The sequence below is a fragment of the Loxodonta africana genome, chromosome 7 (assembly GCF_030014295.1).
Source record: "Loxodonta africana isolate mLoxAfr1 chromosome 7, mLoxAfr1.hap2, whole genome shotgun sequence".
Taxonomy (NCBI): Eukaryota; Metazoa; Chordata; class Mammalia; order Proboscidea; family Elephantidae; genus Loxodonta; species Loxodonta africana.
This window is the reverse complement of record NC_087348.1, coordinates 82,637,256-82,655,534: the sequence shown is the minus strand read 5'-3', so window position 1 is coordinate 82,655,534 and position 18,279 is coordinate 82,637,256. Positions and strand designations below refer to the sequence as shown.

Here is an 18,279-nt window from a genome sequence, read left to right as displayed (position 1 = left end):
GCCAATTCAACAGTAATAGATGATAAAATGAGAATAGCTTACAGCAATCTCAAAGGGATAGAAAGCAGGGGAACAAAAATTGAAACACAGAAACCTCCAAGAAAGATTACCTGGTAAATACCTAGGCATTTGGTTGGATTCCAGAAAGCTTATAACTTGGAGTAAGGGAATCAGAAGTAGACCGGCCCCACAAAGTTGTTTTTTCTTTTTTTTTTTAATCATCTTACTACCTAATTTCACTACCCTGTTTGTAAGAATTAAAATGACCAGCCATCCCAGTTTTCTCAGGACTTTCTCAGTTATGACAGAGAGAATACCACAATCTAGGAAATTCTACAGTCCTAGAAAAAATGATGGTTGGTCACTATAATCATAAATAAAAGTAAAGTCTCTTAGCAGAAAGATATCAACTTGTAGCTCAAATTAAAAAAAAAATTAGCATCATGAATTTTCATTATATTCATTAAGAATCTAATCTGACATGCAAAATACAGGAACGAAACAAGAATCAAGAGAAAAAAGAATAAGAGCAAAGGGTTAAGCCCACAGACTATTCATCTTTTGGGATCATTATATGCTGACATTAAAATAATCGCTTAGATAAAATTTAATAAATTCAATAATAATACCTGAGTAGATATAAATGACTATTGACAGTATGAAAAACATAATGGTTTATATTTTTAAATTACATGTAGAAATAAAATACATACACCCAAAAGGACAAAAGATTAAGCTAAAAATCAAGCCAAACCCATTGCTGTCAAGTGGATTTTGACTCATAGTCACCCTATAGACAAAAGATTAGAAGAGTTAAATTAGTCTTTAGCACTTACATTGTCCAGGAAGAAATAAAAAGCTAATACAAACTCGACTTGTTGACTTGAAGATGTATATTTAATTTCTATAGTAACCACTACAAAGTCGGTAAAGGAAGTTTTAACCTAACACTTAGCTAAAGGAATATAGAAAAATGAAACATAATAAATAATCTAAAATAAGTCAAGAAAGGTGAGAAAAGGATGAAATAAATTTTTTAAAATAGAAAGATGACAAATTTGAATCCATTTATGTAAGTATGTACATTAAAACAAATTGATCTGATACTTAAAAGACAAATCTAATCTTATAGAATCAAAAGTATTTGCATCTCTTTTAAGGAATATCTTAAATACATGAACACAGAAAATGTTTGAAGAAAACAGATAAAAATGATATTCCATACAATTGCTAACCAAAAGAAACCTGGAATAGCTATACTAATATCGATAAATCGAGTTCCAAAAAAGAATGATTACTAGCGATGAGAAGCATTTCATAATAAAAACAATAAGCAAGTTAGATGAAACATGTCTAAATTTGCATGTACCTAATAACATTAGCTGAGTCTTGGTCATGCAGTGGCTAAGCTTTAGGCTGCTAACCAAAAGGTTGTAGGTTTGAGCCCACCCATCACCTCTGGGGAGAAAGAACTGGAGGTCTGCTCAAATTAAGACTGCTGTTGTTGTTGGTGCCGTCTAGTCTGTTGTGATTCATAGCAACCCTATGTACAACAGAACGAAACACTGCCCAGTCTTGTGCAATCCTCATGATCATTGTTGCGTCTGAGCCCACTGTTGCAGCCACTGTGTCAATCCATCACATTGAGGGTGTTTCTCTTTTTCGCTGACCAGGCATGATGTCCTTCTTCAGGTGCCTTCTGGTGCCTCCTGATAACATGTCCAAAGCACGTGAGACAAAATTTTGTCATCTTTGCTTGTAAGGAGCATTCTGTACTTCTTCCAAGACAGGTTTGTTCATTCCTCTGACAATTCACAGTATATTCAATATTCTTCACCAACACCATAATTCAAAGATATCAATTTTCTTCGGTATTCTTTATTCACTGTCCAGTTTTTGAATGTATATGAAGTGATTGAAAATACCATGACTGGGTCAGGTGCACTTTAGTCCTTAAAGTGACGTCTTTGTTTTTGGACACTTTAAAGACGTCTTTTGCAGCAGATATGCCCAATCCAAGACTTTGTTTGATTTTATTATCACTGCTTACGTGGATGTTCATTGTAGACTCAAGTCAAATGAAATTCTTGACTTTCAACTTTTCTTCCCTGTAAAGACTAAAAAACCTAGAAAACCATCGGGGTAGTTCTATTCTGTCACATGGTGTTGTTATGAGTCAAAACTGACTCAATGACACCTGACAACAACAACAACGTAGCCATAAAATGCATAAAGCAAAAATTACCAGAATTACAGAAATAAGTAGACAAAACCATAATCACACTGGTAGATTTTATTACAATTTTCTTAGTAACTGATATAAAAAGTAGGCCGAAAAAACAAAAAAATCAGTAAGATTAAAGAGATTTGGGAAACATGATTAAAACCTTAATCATACCCACATTCTTCTAAAACACACACGAAACACCTACCACAACTGACCATTCAGATGTAGTGACATTGTATTTCTTGATCTGGTTTGAGGACAGATGTATTCAGTTTCTGATTATTATTGAGTTATACTCTTCTAAGGTGGCACTTTTATCTATAAATATCGTATTCCAATAAAATGTGAATTAAAGACAAACTAAAAACATAATGCAATATGACACTGTTAAAATTTAATAAGCATCTGTTTGTATGGTGGTGAGCAGTGAATCAATCTGCATCTAACTTATTTTCATACTTACTGTCACCAAATCTCCAGTTTTGAGCCTCACACACCATCCCCCTGCCTTCCTGAAATCCAGATGCCTCAAATTCATACCCTGAGTTAGAAAAATGGCTTGACTTGTTTTCTTAATTTTTTTTTTTTCTGTAGTCAGTTAGGTTCCATCCCTCTTTGTTTTGAAAAATGAGTTATAGTCACCTATATTCTTCCTATATTCCATTTTTGAAATTTCTCTCCTCCTATTTTTTTTTTTTTTTGAGGACTTTCTGGGTGCCACAAACAGTTAAGCACTCAACTACTAGCCAAAGAATTGGTGATTCGAACCTACCCAGAGGCATCTCAAAAGACAGGCATGTCAGTCTGCTCCTGAAAGGTGGCAACCTTGAAAACCCTTTGGAGCAGTTCTACTCGGCACACCTGAGGTCACAATGAGTTAGATTCAACTCAGAGGCAACTAACAACAACAAAAATATTGTTTTAACACTCAATACCTTTGCTCCCATGAGTTTATACTTGTATTATTATTAATATTTGAGATAAACACATATGTTCAACCCACCTAGTTTCCACATTTTGATTTACGTATTTTTCTTCCTGTCTGCTGTCAGATTTAATATATGTTTTTAATTTTGTCCCTGTTTGTTTTGGAGTTATAAATTATACTTCTGTAGGGGTAATTTTTTTTAAATAATTTTTACTGTGCTTCAAGTGAAAGTTTACAAATCAAGTCAGTCTCTCACGCAAAAACCCATATACACCTTGCTACACACTCCCTATTTTTTTTTTTTTTTACACACTCCCTATTACTCTCCGCCTAGTGAGACAAAAAAAAAAAAAAAATTTTTTTTTTTTTTTTTAGTGAGACAGCCTGCTCTCTCCCTCCACTCTCTCTTTTCGTGTCCTTTTCACCAGCTTCTGCCCCCCTCCACCCTCTCATCTCCCCTCCAGGCAGGAGAAGCCAATGTAGTCTCAAGTGTCCACCTGATCCAAGAAACTCACTCCTCACCAGCATCCCTCTCCAACCCATTGTCCAGTCCAATCCATGTCTGAAGAGTTGGCTTCGGGAATGGTTCCTGTCCCGGAGCAACAGAAGGTCTGAGGGCCATGACAATCGGGGTCCTTCTAGCCCATTAAGTCTGGTCTTATGAGAGTTTGGGGTCTGCATCCCACTGCTCTCCTGCTCCCTCAGGGGTTCTCTGTTGTGTTCCCTGTCAGGGCAGCCATCGGTTGTAGCCAGGCACCATCTAGATCTTCTGGTCTCAGGATGATGTAGTCGCTGTTTCATGTGGCCCTTTCTCTCTCTTGGGCTCATAATCACCTTGTGTCATTGGTGTTCTTCATTCTTCTTTGATCCAGGTGGGTTGAGACCAATTGATGCATCTTAGATGGCTGCTTGCTACCGTTTAAGACACCAGACGGAACTCTTCAAAGTGGGATGCAGGATGTTTTCTTAATAGATTTTATTATGCCAATTGACTTAGATGTCCCCTGAAACCATGGACCCCAGACCCCTGCCCCTGCTACGCTGGCATTCGAAGCATTCAGTTTATCCAGGAAACTTCTTTGCTTTTAGTTTAGTCCAATTGTGCTGACCTCCCCTGTATTGTGTGCTGTCTTTCCCTTCACCTAAAGTAGTGCTCATCTACTATCTAATTAGTGAATACCCCTCTCCCGCCCTTCCTACCTCCCCCCGCTCTCGTAACCACAAAAGAATGTTTTCTTCTCAGTTTAAACTATTTCTCAAGTTCTTACAATAGTGGTCTTATACAATATTTGTCCTTTTGCAACTGACTAATTTCACTCAGCATAATGCCTTCCAGGTTCCTCCATATTATGAAATGTTTCACAGATTCCTCACTCTTCTTTATCGATGCGTAGTATTCCATTGTGTGAATATACCACAATTTATTTATCCATTCATCATACGATGGGCACCTTGGTTGCTTCCATCTTTTTGCTACTGTAAACAGTGCTGCAATAAGCATGGGTGTGCATATATTTGTTCGCATAAAGGCTCTTATTTCTCTAGGATATATTCCAAGGAGTGGGATTGCTAGATCGTATGGTAGTTCTATTTCTAACTTTTTAAGGAAGTGCCAAATCGATTTCCAAAGAGGTTGTAAGATTTGACATTCCCACCAGCAGTGTAGAAGTGTTCCAATCTCTCCACAGCCTCTCCAACATTTATTCTTTTGTGTTTTTTGGATTACTGCCAGCCTTGTTGGAGTGAGATGAAATCTTATTGTAGTTTTGATCTGCATTTCTCTAATGGCTAATGATGGTGAACATTTCCTCATATATCTGTTAGCTACCTGAATGTCTTCTTTAGTGAAGTGTCTATTCATATTTTTGCCCATTTTTTAATTGGGTTCTTTGTCTTTTTGCAGTTGAGTTTTTGCAGTATCATGTAAATTTTAGAGATCAGGCACTGATCAGAAATGCCATAGCTAAAAACTTTTTCCCACTCCGTAGGTACTCTTTTTACTAGTTTGGTGAAGTCTTTGGATGAGCAAAAGTGTTTCATTTTTAGGAGCTCCCAGTTATCTAGTTTTTCTTCTATGTTCTTAATGTTTTCTATACTGTTTATGCCATGTATTAGGGCTCCTAACGTTGTCCCTATTTTTTCTTCCATGATCTTTATCGTTTTAGATTTTATGTTTAGGTCTTTGATCCATTTTGAGTTAGTTTTTGTGCATGGAGTGAGGTATGGGTCTTGTTTCATTTTTTTTGCAGATGGATATCCAGTTCTGCCAGCACCATTTGTTAAAAAGACTGTCTTTAACCCAATTAACTGTTTTGGGGCCTTTGTCAAATATCAGCTGCTCATATGTGGATGGATTTACGTCTGGATTCTCAATTCTGTTCCATTGGTCCATGTATCTGTTGTTGTACCAGTACCAGGGTGTTTTGACTACTAGACTGGCTGTAAAATCAGGTAGAGTAAGGCCGCCCACTCTGTTCTTCTTTTCCAGTAATGTCTTATTTATCTGGGGCCTATTTCCCTTCCTTAGGAAATTGGTGATTTTTTTCTCCATCTCATTAAAGAATGTCCTTGAGATTTGGATTGGAATTGCATTAAATGTATAGATCACTTTTAGTAGAATAGACATTTTTATAATGTTAAGTCTTCCTATCCATGAGCAAGGTATGTTCTTCCACTTATAATAAGTCTCTTTTGGTTTCTTGCGGAAGTGTACTGTAGTTTTCTTTGTATAAGTCTTTTACATCTCTGGTAAGATTTATTCCTAAGTATTTTATCTTCTTGGGGGCTACTGTAAATGGCATTGATTTGGTGATTTCCTCTTCGATGTTCTTTTTGTTGGTGTAAAGGAATCCAACTGATTTTTGTATGTTTATCTTGTATCCCAATACTCTGCTGAACTCTTCTATTAGTTTCAGTAGTTTTCTGGATGATTCCTTAGGGTTTTCTGTGTATAAGATCATGTCATCTGCAAATAGAGATAATTTTACTTCTTCCTTGTGAATCTGGGTGCCCTTTATTTCTTTACCTAGCCTAATTGCTCTGGCTAGGAATTCCAGCAGAATGTTGAATAAGAGTGGTGATAAAGGGCATCCTTGTCTGTCTCCCGATCTCAATGGGAATGCTTTCAGGCTTTCTCCATTTAGGGCGATGTTGGCTGTTGGCTTTGTATAAATGCCCTTTATTGTGTTGAGCACGTTTCCTTCTATTCTTTTTTGCTGAGAGTTTTTGTCATGAATGAGGGTTGAACCTTGTCAAATGCCTTTTCTGCATCAATTGATAAAATCATGTGATTCTTGTTTTTTGTTTTATTTATGTGGTGGGTTACATTAATCATTTTTCTAATGTTGAACCATCCCTGCATACCTTGTATGAATCCCACTTGGTCATGGTGAATTATTTTTTTGATATGTTGTTGAATTCTATTGGCTAGAATTTTCTTGAGGATTTTTGTATCTACATTCATGAAGGATATAGGTCTATAATTTTCTTTTTTTGTGGTGTCTTTACGTGGTTTTTGTATCAGGGATATGGTGGCTTCATAGAATGAGTTTGGTAGTATTCTATCTTTTTCTATGCTCTTTTTTTTAAAATACCTTTAGTAGTAGTGGTGTTAACTCTTCTCTGAAAGTTTGGTAGAACTCTGCAGTGAAGCCGTCCGGACCAGGGCTTTTTTTTTTGTTGGGAGTTTTTTGATTACCTTTTCAATCTCTTCTTTTGTTATGGGTCTATTTAGTTGTTCTACCTCTGTTTGTGTTAGTTTAGGTAGGTAGTGTGTTTCTAGGAATTCATCCATTTCTTCTAGGTTTTCAAATTTGTTTGAGTATAGTTTTTCGTAGTAATCTGATATGATTCTTTTAATTTCAGTTGGGTCTGTGGTAATATCACCCACCTCATTTCTTATTTGGGTTATTTGCTTCCTCTCCTGTTTTTCTTTTGTCAGTTTGGCCAATGGTTTATCAATTTTGTTGAGTTTTTCAAAAAAACAGCTTTGGGTCTTGTTAATTCTTTTAGTTGTTTTTCTTTTTTCTATTTCATTTAGTTCAGCTCTAATTTTTATTTGTTTTCTCCTGGTGCCTGTGGGTTTCTTTTGTTGCTCTCTATTTGTTCAAGTTGTAGGGATAGTTCTTTGATTTTGGCCCTTTCTTCTATTTGGATGTGTGCATTTATTGATATAAATTGGCCTCTGAGCACCGCTTTTGCTGTGTCCCAAAGGTTCTGATAGGAAGTGTTTTCGTTCTCATTGGATTCTCTGAATTTCTTTATTCAATCCTTAATGTCTTCTATAATCCAGTCTTTTTTGAGCAGGGTATTGTTCAGTTTCCAAGTGTTTTATTTCTTTTCCCTGCTTTTCCTGTTATGGATTTCCCCTTTTATGGCCTATGGTCAGAGAAGATGCTTTGTAATATTCCAATGTTTTGGATTCTGCTAAAGCTTGCTTTATGACCTAATATGTGGTCTATTCTAGAGAACGTTTCACGTGCTCTAGAAAAGAAAGTATACTTGGTTGCCGTTGGGTGGAGTGTTCTGTATATGTCTGTGAGGTCAAGTTGGTTGATTGTGGCATTTAGATCTTCCATGTCTTTATTGAGCTTCTTTCTGGATGTTCTGTCCTTTACCAAAAGTGATGTGTTGAAGTCTCCTACTATTATTGTGAGCTGTCTATCTCACTTTTCAATGCTGATAGAATTTGTTTTATGTATCTTTTAGCCCTGTCATTGGGTGTATAAATATTTAATATGTTTATATCTTCTTGGTGTATTGCCCCATAATCATTATATAGTGTTCTTCCTTATCCTTTATGATGGATTTAACTTTAAAGTCTATTTTGTCGGAAATTAATATTTCCACTCCTGCTCTTTTTTGATTATTGTTTGCTTGATATATTTTTTCCATCCTTTGAATTTTAGTTTGTTTGTGCCTCTAAATCTAAGGTGTGTCTCTTGTAGGCAGCATATAGACGGATCTTGTTTTTTAATCCATTCTGCCACTCTCTTTCTCTTTATTGGTGCTTTTAGTCTATTGATATTCAGGGTAATTATGGATAGGTATTTAGTGCTATCATTTTGATGTCTTTTTTTTCTGTGTTGACAGCTTCTTTTTCCCACTTGATAGGGATAAATTTTTAACATATACAGTTTACAAAGTCCAAAGTTACTCAAAATGTCTTTCATCCCCTTCAAATAAACAAGAAAACTAGCAGGCCTTAACTCATGTTTAGTTTTTTCCTGCCACATTTCACATCTACAATGATTATTTTCTATCTATATTTTAAATGAAATTTTATTGACAAGGTCAGAAATTCACATCGTTCAAATTTCAAAAGATTTGAATTACTATGTAGTGAAAATATTTACTTCTAGTCTATAGTTCAATCTGTTTCCCTCTCCAAAGGCAGCAATGATTTTCTGTTTATTGTTTTTTCTTTTAGGATAAAATTTATACATACACACAAAACTATATTAATTTGTATTTTTTCACAGTGAAAATTTTACACTGTCTTCTATTTGACTTTTAATATACACATATATCTTGGAGATCCTTCACAACCAGAATATGAAGAACACCACAGAACACTTGATTGTATTAATTTTGATACATTGTATGTTATCAGAATTTATTCACCATTTCTCAATTTATTTCCATTTCTGTACTCTTGTAAATAATGCTACAGTGAATAATTGGGTATATATGTCAATTTGCTCATGTGTGAATGCCTTTGTGAGATAAATTCCTAGTACATCATTTTGCGTATATATAGATAGGTATAATATTTCATTGCTCTCCTTAGAAGTCCTACTTATTTATTGTCATTGTCTCATCAGAAATTTTGAAAGTACCTACTTCACTACACACTTGCCAACCCAGTGTTATAATTTTTTTTTTGCTGATATGATGAATAAAAAACAAATGTCAATTTGATGACAATTTTTATTTTTCTTATTATGAATGTCTTTTCACTGTGAACACCCAGACAGCTAGTGAGAAGTATAATCCCAATGAAGTTATACATCAATTTCTAGGACAGCTCTCTAGATGGCACTCATCATAGCTCTTCTTCCCTAAGTGGAGATCCAGTCTTCCTGAAGAAAGAATAATTTTCACTGTAAATAGCAGCTAATACTTGTACGAGGATATTCCTTTTTTGCCTTTCTAACTTTTGAATCGATCAAGAGTTTTGAGATACCTCCCCCAATACCTTTAAGCCATCTCAAATAGGTTTGGCTTTATTCAAGATACAGGATGCTGTTAAAGAGACTCTATGCTCCAAAGTAGCATTCCCTCTCAAATCCAGATAAGCTTTAGTAGTTAGCCAGAGGGAACTAATAATCACCAAGACAGCATCTACCAGAATATGATCTAGGTCCTTTCCATGTCACCTCATAAAATCTTCATAGTTTTGTGACCCAGCTATTTTCAGCTTAGTCACTGGTACATGTTGAAAAATTAGTAAATGTTATTATATGTATTATTTTTTGTTTGATTCCCCTCAAACTAGGTGTCCAGATAGTTACTGAAGCCAAGGGATTATACTTTTTGGCTTCATTTCCAATAATCTTAAAACATTTTTAAGTAGGCTTCCTAGACTAGCTTTTAGAGGGAGGTAAAATATAAGTTCTTCACCTAAGTTATTTTTACTAACTCAAATTTAAACTTGAAAGGCTTTGGAACAGTAATATAAAAAGGTTTCTTGCTTCTTGGAGTAGGGATTGCTAGTGGCTACTAGTTCCTCTCCTGAGCAACCCTCTAACTTTCAAGTTCTGTCCCTTAGGGCCTCAAGTCTCAAAGCACAATTCTCATATTTCTGCAAGATTCTGTCCGAGGTTTCCCCACCCACCTTCTGCATTTCAACCCTGGATTTTCAGGAGCATATAACCTCATCCAGCCACAAGGCAGAGAATAAAAGCTACAGAGAGGGCTGAAGCACTACAGAGACTGCACAGGTGAGGCTGGGCTGTCCCATGAATGAAAAACCTGGGGAGAAGGTCATTATGAGTGAGAACAGGGGATGTTGTCTAGGGAGAGAATGAAGCAGACCCACCTTCAGACACATATTGACAGGAAGTTGGACTAAGGACCATGAAATGAAGTGATTTATTCAGAAACTTATCATTGTCCCCCACTGAGTTCAAAGAATAACCCTGCTCCCATTAGTCCCTTTTACATCTAACCCGTGGCCATTGAAACCAGAGTGTTTTCAAAGTACATCAGTAGGAGTCAACTGCCTTCTTGGATTCACTCACATATCATCTATTAACAAATTCTATCCAGAAAATTGGCCTTTTCTGAGTGATATTCCTTCATTCTCATTTTACTTGTCTTCCTCTCTGCCCTGCAAAAGGTTCAACCACTATCTTAAAAGGGTGGCATGGAGTGTTAAGGGGGGCATGGAAGCATCTGAATGAAGAATAAACAAAAACCAGTACAAGCCAGGCAGGGGGTCCTTAATCACACTGCTATGAAGGGCAGGCCTGTGGTTTCCCAGCCATGCAGTTGTCCCACACTGAGAGTTAGAACCCAACGGGAAGGTAAGGAGATGATTTCCTCATTATTCTCCAACAATTGAGTCTAGACTTTACCACACAAACACAAGTCATAGGAGCAAAGAAACAGGACGGGAGGAACCTGAAGACCTAAATAAACCATCACCACACATAATGCACATAATGCAGGAGTCCCCATCACCCCCACCTGGTAGCGAGCCTCTAAGAATTTTACCTGTAGAGAGAGTTACTTGAAAGACTAGAAATAACTGCCTTATTGCTATTTTTGTACCATGGAGTCAGTTCCGATTCATGGTGACCTCCTATTTTACAGAGTAGTACTACTACATAAGGTTTTCTTGACTATAATCTATACAGAAGCAGATTGCCAGGCCGTTCTTGGGGCAGTACTGTTGGGTGGGTCCCTATCAGTGAAGCTTTCTGTTACCAGTCAAGTGCAAACTGTTAGCTGCACCCTGGGGAAATTAACTGTATTACACCAAAAAACCCAAGCCTGTTACAATCAAGTCAATTCCAATTCATTGTGACCCCATAGAACAGAGTAGAAATTCCCTCATAGGGTTTCCAAGGAATGACTGCTGAATTCAAACTGTCAACCTTTGCTTAGAAGCTGAACTCTTAATCACTGAGCCACCAGGGTTCCTAAATGTCTTATATCAGAGTAAAATTACTATCAAATTTTTACTGGTATTAAGCATTTATTCTTTTTTTTTTCCTTAACATGTACCCACTGACCTTAGGTCTGCCCTCGAAAAAAAAGGTTCAAGTATAAATTCAGAAATCCTCTGATGTCTGATAGGCTTTCAGATGATGCATTTACCGTGTCTTCCTTCTCTTCCCACAACTCCCTGCCCCTTATGTGCTCATACACACACTTATGTACACTTGGACCTTATATCTACTCACTTAATTATTTCTCTTGGATAGCTCGTATGAAAATCAAATTCAGCATACACACACTGCATCTGTGATCTTCTCCCCAGAATCTTCTACTACTCTAGTGTTCCATATGAATTTATTATTACTGTAATCTACACGGTTGCCAAAACAAGAAACTTGGGCATCATCTGTGATACTTCCTCTCACTCAATACTACATACAAAATTACAGATAAGGAAGTATTTTGTTTTTTCTGTGAAGCCAAGGAGAACATACACTAATTAGGCTTTGCATTTGGTTGCTGGTAAGTTATCTGAAATATTAACAAGAGCACTTCTGTTAGTAAATGCAAATGTCTAACTACATATGTATATAGACGTATCTACAGGAGTAGATAAGAAGTATAATACAAGAGTTTACAGAAAGCCTTAACGAAATTTTCCTGCAAAGCAGAAGACAGGAAAGATTAACAAAAGAAAAAAAAAATCATTTTAAGTAGAAATTTATGTCAGAAGAACCTGCAGTTCTTACTGTTTTAGCTAATTATATAGCTCAGTAGTATTGGAAAAACAATCCCACACACATCTTTGAGTCTTGAGTGGATAATGACTCTATGACAATAGCACACTGTTGAGATTCTTATTGCAGGAAACAGACATTCTGGTTCTTCATTCATCAGTCATGTCCAAGGTGAATAACACCACCCAAGACCCCTTCTACTTCATCCTCACGGGTATCCCTGGATTCGAGGCCTTCCACATCTGGATCTCCATCCCTTTCTGCTGCTTCTATACCATCTCCATCATGGGCAATACCACCATCCTCGCTGTCATCTGCACAGAGCCATCTCTCCACCAGCCCATGTACCTATTTCTCTCCATGCTGGCCCTGACTGACCTGGGTCTCACCCTCACCACCCTGCCCACAGCCATGCAGCTCCTCTGGTTCAACATTCAGAAGATCACTTTTGAGGCCTGTTTTGCCCAGTTCTTCTTCCTCCATGGATTCTCATTCATGGAATCTTCTGTCCTGCTGGCCATGTCCTTTGACCGCTATGTGGCCATCTGTCGCCCCCTCCATTATGCCTCCATCTTTACCAGTAAAGTCATTGGCAGGATAGGAGTAGCCATCATCTGCCGTTGTGTTCTGGCTGTTCTTCCCCCACTTTTCCTACTCAAGCGCATGCCCTTCTGCCGGTCTCACCTTCTCTCTCACTCCTACTGCCTCCACCAGGATATGATTCGCCTAGTCTGTGCTGATATTCGGGTCAACAGCTGGTATGGATTTGCTCTTGGGTTGCTCATTATTGTGTTGGACCCATTGCTCATTGTGCTCTCCTACGCACTCATCTTGAGAAGTATCTTGGGCACAGCCACCTGGGCTGAGCGGCTCCGGGCCCTTAATAACTGTCTGTCCCACTTTCTGGCTGTTCTGGTTCTCTATGTGCCTATGGTGAGTCTATCCATGACTCATCGTTTTGCAAAACACGCTGCCCCACTGGTCCACGTGGTCATTGCCAATATCTACTTGCTGGCCCCTCCTGTGATGAATCCCATTATTTACAGTGTCAAGACTAAGCAGATACGCCAAGGAATCTTTCACCTTCTCTTCCACAGGAAGTTGCGCTGAGAGAGAATTTAGGTTTAGAGAAAGACTTCTTATAGGTAACATGGAGTCAAGAGCAGAGACCACTACCATTTAAACTGTAAATAGCATAGACAGGGGAAGGAATAGGAAGTGCTTAAGAAACTGTCAATGTAAATAAAGACACACAATTATTCCTTGACTAGAAATTAAGAGATGTAGGGTTTTTTTAAACCCAGCTTTGCTCTTAACTAGTTATACTGTTTTGAGAAAAAAAAAAATTAATTTAAAATACAACCCTTCTTCTACCTTCTTCACATGGGTGTTGTTATTAAGTATGTGACAAAATACAAGATTTTCTGTAATAAACTCAAAATACTGCTAAATGTATAGAAATGCTTATTGAAGGTTGTATATATTTGTGTCCTTATAAACCATTACTACAGCAAATGTCAGCTCTTAATGAAACACAAGTGCTCATGTAATCGCAATCCGAAACAATAAAAGAGAACCTTTATAAACTAGAAGGCCAAATTAAAGACAGATGGTTGTAGATATTGGTGCTAAATGAAAACTGGACACTAATTTTCAAAAGCAAAAATGGAACAAGCCTGGGAATTCAAGAACCTACTGAATTAATGTTCAAGGCAGAGTTCACTTAAAGTCAGTGGTGGAACCAGAGTTTCAGAAAGATGGAAACTACTGCTGAGAGAAAATAGTAGATGCTGGTATGAGCTATAAGACAGACACTTCTGGAAGATAAGCATAAAAAGAGTTTGAATATCATGGTTGTCATGCTTAGAAAAAACTGCAAATTGTTTAAGTTAGATTTGTTTTCTAAACTAGCTCAAGCTGTTGTGCTATTATGTTGGGCTCCCTTGATTTGCCTGCAAACATCTTAATAGGGCTTATAAGACCCTCTGTCATCTATCAAGGAACGCTAGGGCACAGTGGTTAAGGCGCTTGGCAGCAAACCAAAAGGTCAGCGGTTCAAGCCCACCAACCAGTCCATGGGAGAAAGATGTGCAAGATGTTTCTGTAAAGATCTACAGCCTTGGAAACCTTATGGGGCAGCTCTACTCAAGTGGAGTGGGTTTGGATAAGGCATCTATTACTGACCCTCTCTGCAGTTGCATTTACATTGTCCTTCTCATTTTCTCTGTGAACCACTACCATTACTGAATGTTTTGATCAGCGATTCGTAGAATAATCTTCATCAAAAGAGGGGAAAATGTGGAAGAGAATTTAAAATTCTCAATGGAATCCAGATTTTCTGAAGCCATTGAGGTTTGATGAACCCCCAAAACTATTGCCCTGAGATAATTTTTAAACTTTATATTTTAAACTTTAAACAAAAACTATCTCCTGAAATCTTCTCTGAAACAAAAATAGCTTCTTTTAATCAGTAACATATGTCTGCTTTGAGCATCATGCACTTTAAAATAATTATCGATGTGGATCAAACTGACAACAGCAACTTGAAATGGATGAGATGCTCAGGGACAGCAAGTTGAAGGTAAGGTGGTGGAATAACATATGAGAGAATAATGGTAATGGTAGTACAACTTGAAGAATGTAAACAATGTCACTGAATTGTACATGTAGAAATTGTTGAAATGGTATAACTTTGGTTGCATATACTATACTTCACACACGCACACAAAAAACAATTTTTTTAAAAACTCTGACTTTCAATTCTGGGCAAAATGATGTGTCAGGCCAATGTTCTTGTTGACACAACTAAAAAAACAGATTTTTAAAAAATTGCATATATGTATATATATGAAGTTCCAGAGTGCTATAAACAACTAACATGCTTGGCTGAAGGTTTGAATGCATCCAGAGGATCCTTGGAAGAAAGCCGTGACAATCTGTTTCTAAAAAATCAGCCATTGAAAACTGTGAAGCACAGTTCTCTTTTAACTCATGTGGAATCAACCCAATGGCCACCGGTTTGGTATGTATATTTATATTTAATTGTATATGTATGTGTATATACACGTGTCTATATATGCATGTGTATATCCATTGCTATAGTCAATTCTGACTTACAGCAACGCTAGAGGACAGAGTAGAACTGCCCCATGGGGTTTTTAAGAAGCAACTGGTTAGCCAACCTTTTGGTTAGCAGCCAAACACTTAACCACTGTACCACCAGGGCTCTATGTATACGTATATGTATATATACACATATATACATACATGTGTATATACAAACACACATGTATACACACATACATATGTACCTGCATGTATATGTATGTAAGTTTAAAAGTATTAACAAATTTTTCAAATGATGGAAATAAGAGAGTCTAAGATTTTAGAAAGGGGAGAACCATGAAGAGGTGCTAAACTCTGCAGGTATTTATTTTCTGAAGGCATTTTCCAATTCTTTGCAAAGGAAAAAGTTTGAGAATCTGAGCTTTGCACTGACAGAGAGAAGGTTCTGGGAAAAAAGAAAAACTAGGAAACCCACAGGTGAATCAGATACTGTGTTTAAGAGAAAAAGACTTTAAAATAACTAGAGTAACTCTGATAAATATGTTCAAATAACAAAGGGTGGAGAAAATTGAAAAAACTAACACAAGTCCATTAGATTTTCTCCATGATAATATCTATTAGTTTGTTTCTAATTTTCAAGGTGGCACTAATCCCATGGGATGCAATTTCAACATGAAGAACTCCAATAATTGTATGAGGTTTTTACCTACAATACTCATTCTGTTTGGCAACCCAGAGCTGGAGGCAGAGCACATCTGGATCTCCAACCCCTTCTGCCTGATGTACATCATCATCTTCCTTGGTAATGGCACCATTCTTCATGTCACCAGGGCAGACGCTGCCCTACACCAGCTCATGTACATCTTTTTTGCCCTATTGGCAATGGCTGAGGTTGTTGTCTGTACATCCACCCTGCCTACAGTGCTAGGCATCTTCCTGTTGGGCAGCACTGAGATTGGATTTGATACATGCCTTCCACAGATGTCCTCTGTCCATTCCTTCTCCATCATGGAGTCAGCTGTGCTGCTAGCCATGTCTGTGGATTCCTTTGTGGCCATCTATAGCCTATTGCGCTATACTGCCATCCTGACCTTGCCCCCATCATTGGCAAAGGAGTTATTACTGACCGGAAAAGCATTACACTCATGGCTTTATTGCCCTTGTTCTTGCACTGACTGCCTTTCTGTTTCCATAATGTGCTTCCCTTTCCTATTGCCTCCAGCCCAACCTCATATATCTACCCTGTGGGGACATTTCTATCAACAACGTACATGGGCTTTTCATCATTACCTCCACTTTTGGGCTGGATTCACTGCTCATTGTGATGTCCTATGGGCTCATACTCCATGTTGTACTGGGTATCATCACTGGAAAAGGGAGAAGGAAGGCACTCAACACATGTGGGTCACATGTCTGTGCTATACTCACTTATTATGGTCCTATGTTTGGCTTGTCCATGGTGCACCATTTTGGACATCATGTGTTCCCTCCATTGCAAGCCATGATGGCCAATGCTTACCTCTTCTTCCCACCTGTTGTCAACCTCATTGTCTAGAGCATTAGACCAAACAAATGCATCGTGGAATTTTGTAAATGCTATCAGAGAAGAAGGCCAGAGTTTAGCCAAAGGCCAAAGCAGGAAGAAAAAATTTATTTTTCTATACTCACAAGGTATCCCAGATTGTATGTTATGCAATTGTTGTTACTTAAAACATGGCATCTAAAAGCAGAACCTTCATATCCTCTCAGTAAACTGGAGTGGGAGTGTAGGTTGAGTGGATTATGGATGGCAGGATTTTATACAGAATTGACATTATTTTAAAATATATTCTGTGACATGAATTTTTCCATTACCTTGATACTTGGAATAGGCATACGGGAAAACTTGTGAAAGCACAGACTTCTATGTAAGAAAAAAGATAACCTGAAACTGGAAGATGTTCTGGGTAACCTTTTGAAATTACCTTAATCCTTTATCTTTTCCACAGGAAACAACTACTAGCTATTGCACATAGGTAAGCATGAAGCTAAAGTAGAAAACTTGAGAAAATGCATAAAATAGTATAAGGATTTCCACATTCATCAAGGCAAGGTTAGTTTCAGAACAATCTTCCTTCCAAGAACAATTTGTAAAGTTAGAAAGATATATTTTAAATGACTTCAAACAACATTCAAAGAAGGATGACATAAAGGCCAAAAAACCTCACAGAGAAGGGAAGCCTGGAGAAGTGAGCCTGATATTTGGTGCCATTCTTTTTAAGCCCTTTGCCAATTCAACAGTAATAGCTGATAAAAAGAGAATAGCTTACAGCAGTCTCAAAGGAACCGAAAGCAGGGGAACAAAAATTGAAACACAGAAACCGCCAAGGAAGAGATTACCTGGTAAATACCTAGCCATTTGTTGGATTTCAGAAAGCTTATAATTTGGAGTGAGGGAATCAGAAGTAGACGAGCCTCACAAAGTTATTTATATATATATATTTTAGTCATCTTACTACCTAATTTCATTACCCCATTTATAACAATTAAAATGACCAGCCATCCCAGGTTTCTCAGCACTTTCCCAGTTTTAGCACACAAAGTACCACAATATAGGAAATCCTACAGTCCCAGATAAACTGATGGCTGGTCATTATAATCAGAAATAAGAGTAAATTCTATTAGCAGAAAGATATTAACCTGCAACTCAAAGTATCATCATAAGTTTTCATTACATTCATTAAGAATGTATCCTGGCATGCACAATACAATAATAAAACAAAAATCAAGGGAAAAAAGGAAGAGTGTGAAGGGTTAGATTCACAAAAAATTTAACTATTGGGATCATTATATGCTGACATTAAAATAATTACTTCAGTAAAATTTAATAAAATCAAGAATAATATCTGAGTAGATACAAATGAATATTGACACTATGAAAATTTAGGGTTTTATATTTTTAAATTATATGTAGACATGAAATACATACACCCGAAAGGACGAAAGACTGGAAGAGTCAAATTGAGTAAAATTAGTCTTTAGCATTTACATTGTCCAGGAAGAAATATAAAGCTAAGACAAACTAGACTGGTTAAGTTGAAGATGTATATTTTACTTTATACAATAACCACTAAAAAATTGGTAAAGGAATTTTTAACCTGACACTTACCTGAAGGAAA

General features: G+C 37.1%; 1 protein-coding gene and 1 pseudogene across 1 annotated transcript; both read left to right on the top strand.

The window, feature by feature from the left end:
• Positions 1-12,108: 12,108 nt before the first annotated feature.
• On the top strand, positions 12,109-13,262 carry LOC100657872 (olfactory receptor 51Q1-like). Its single transcript, XM_010600967.3, has one exon. It carries the CDS (start codon positions 12,218-12,220, stop codon positions 13,163-13,165), a length of 948 nt encoding a protein of 315 aa, XP_010599269.2. The 5' UTR covers positions 12,109-12,217; the 3' UTR covers positions 13,166-13,262.
• Positions 13,263-15,401: 2,139 nt separating this feature from the next.
• LOC100658159 (olfactory receptor 51J1-like) lies at positions 15,402-16,744 on the top strand (annotated as a pseudogene).
• The last annotated feature ends 1,535 nt before the right edge of the window (positions 16,745-18,279 follow it).

Excerpts from the sequence above, each read along its gene's own strand:
- LOC100657872 (XM_010600967.3), top strand. The coding sequence starts at position 12,218 with ATGTCCAAGGTGAATAACACCACCCAAGACCCCTTCTACTTCATCCTC.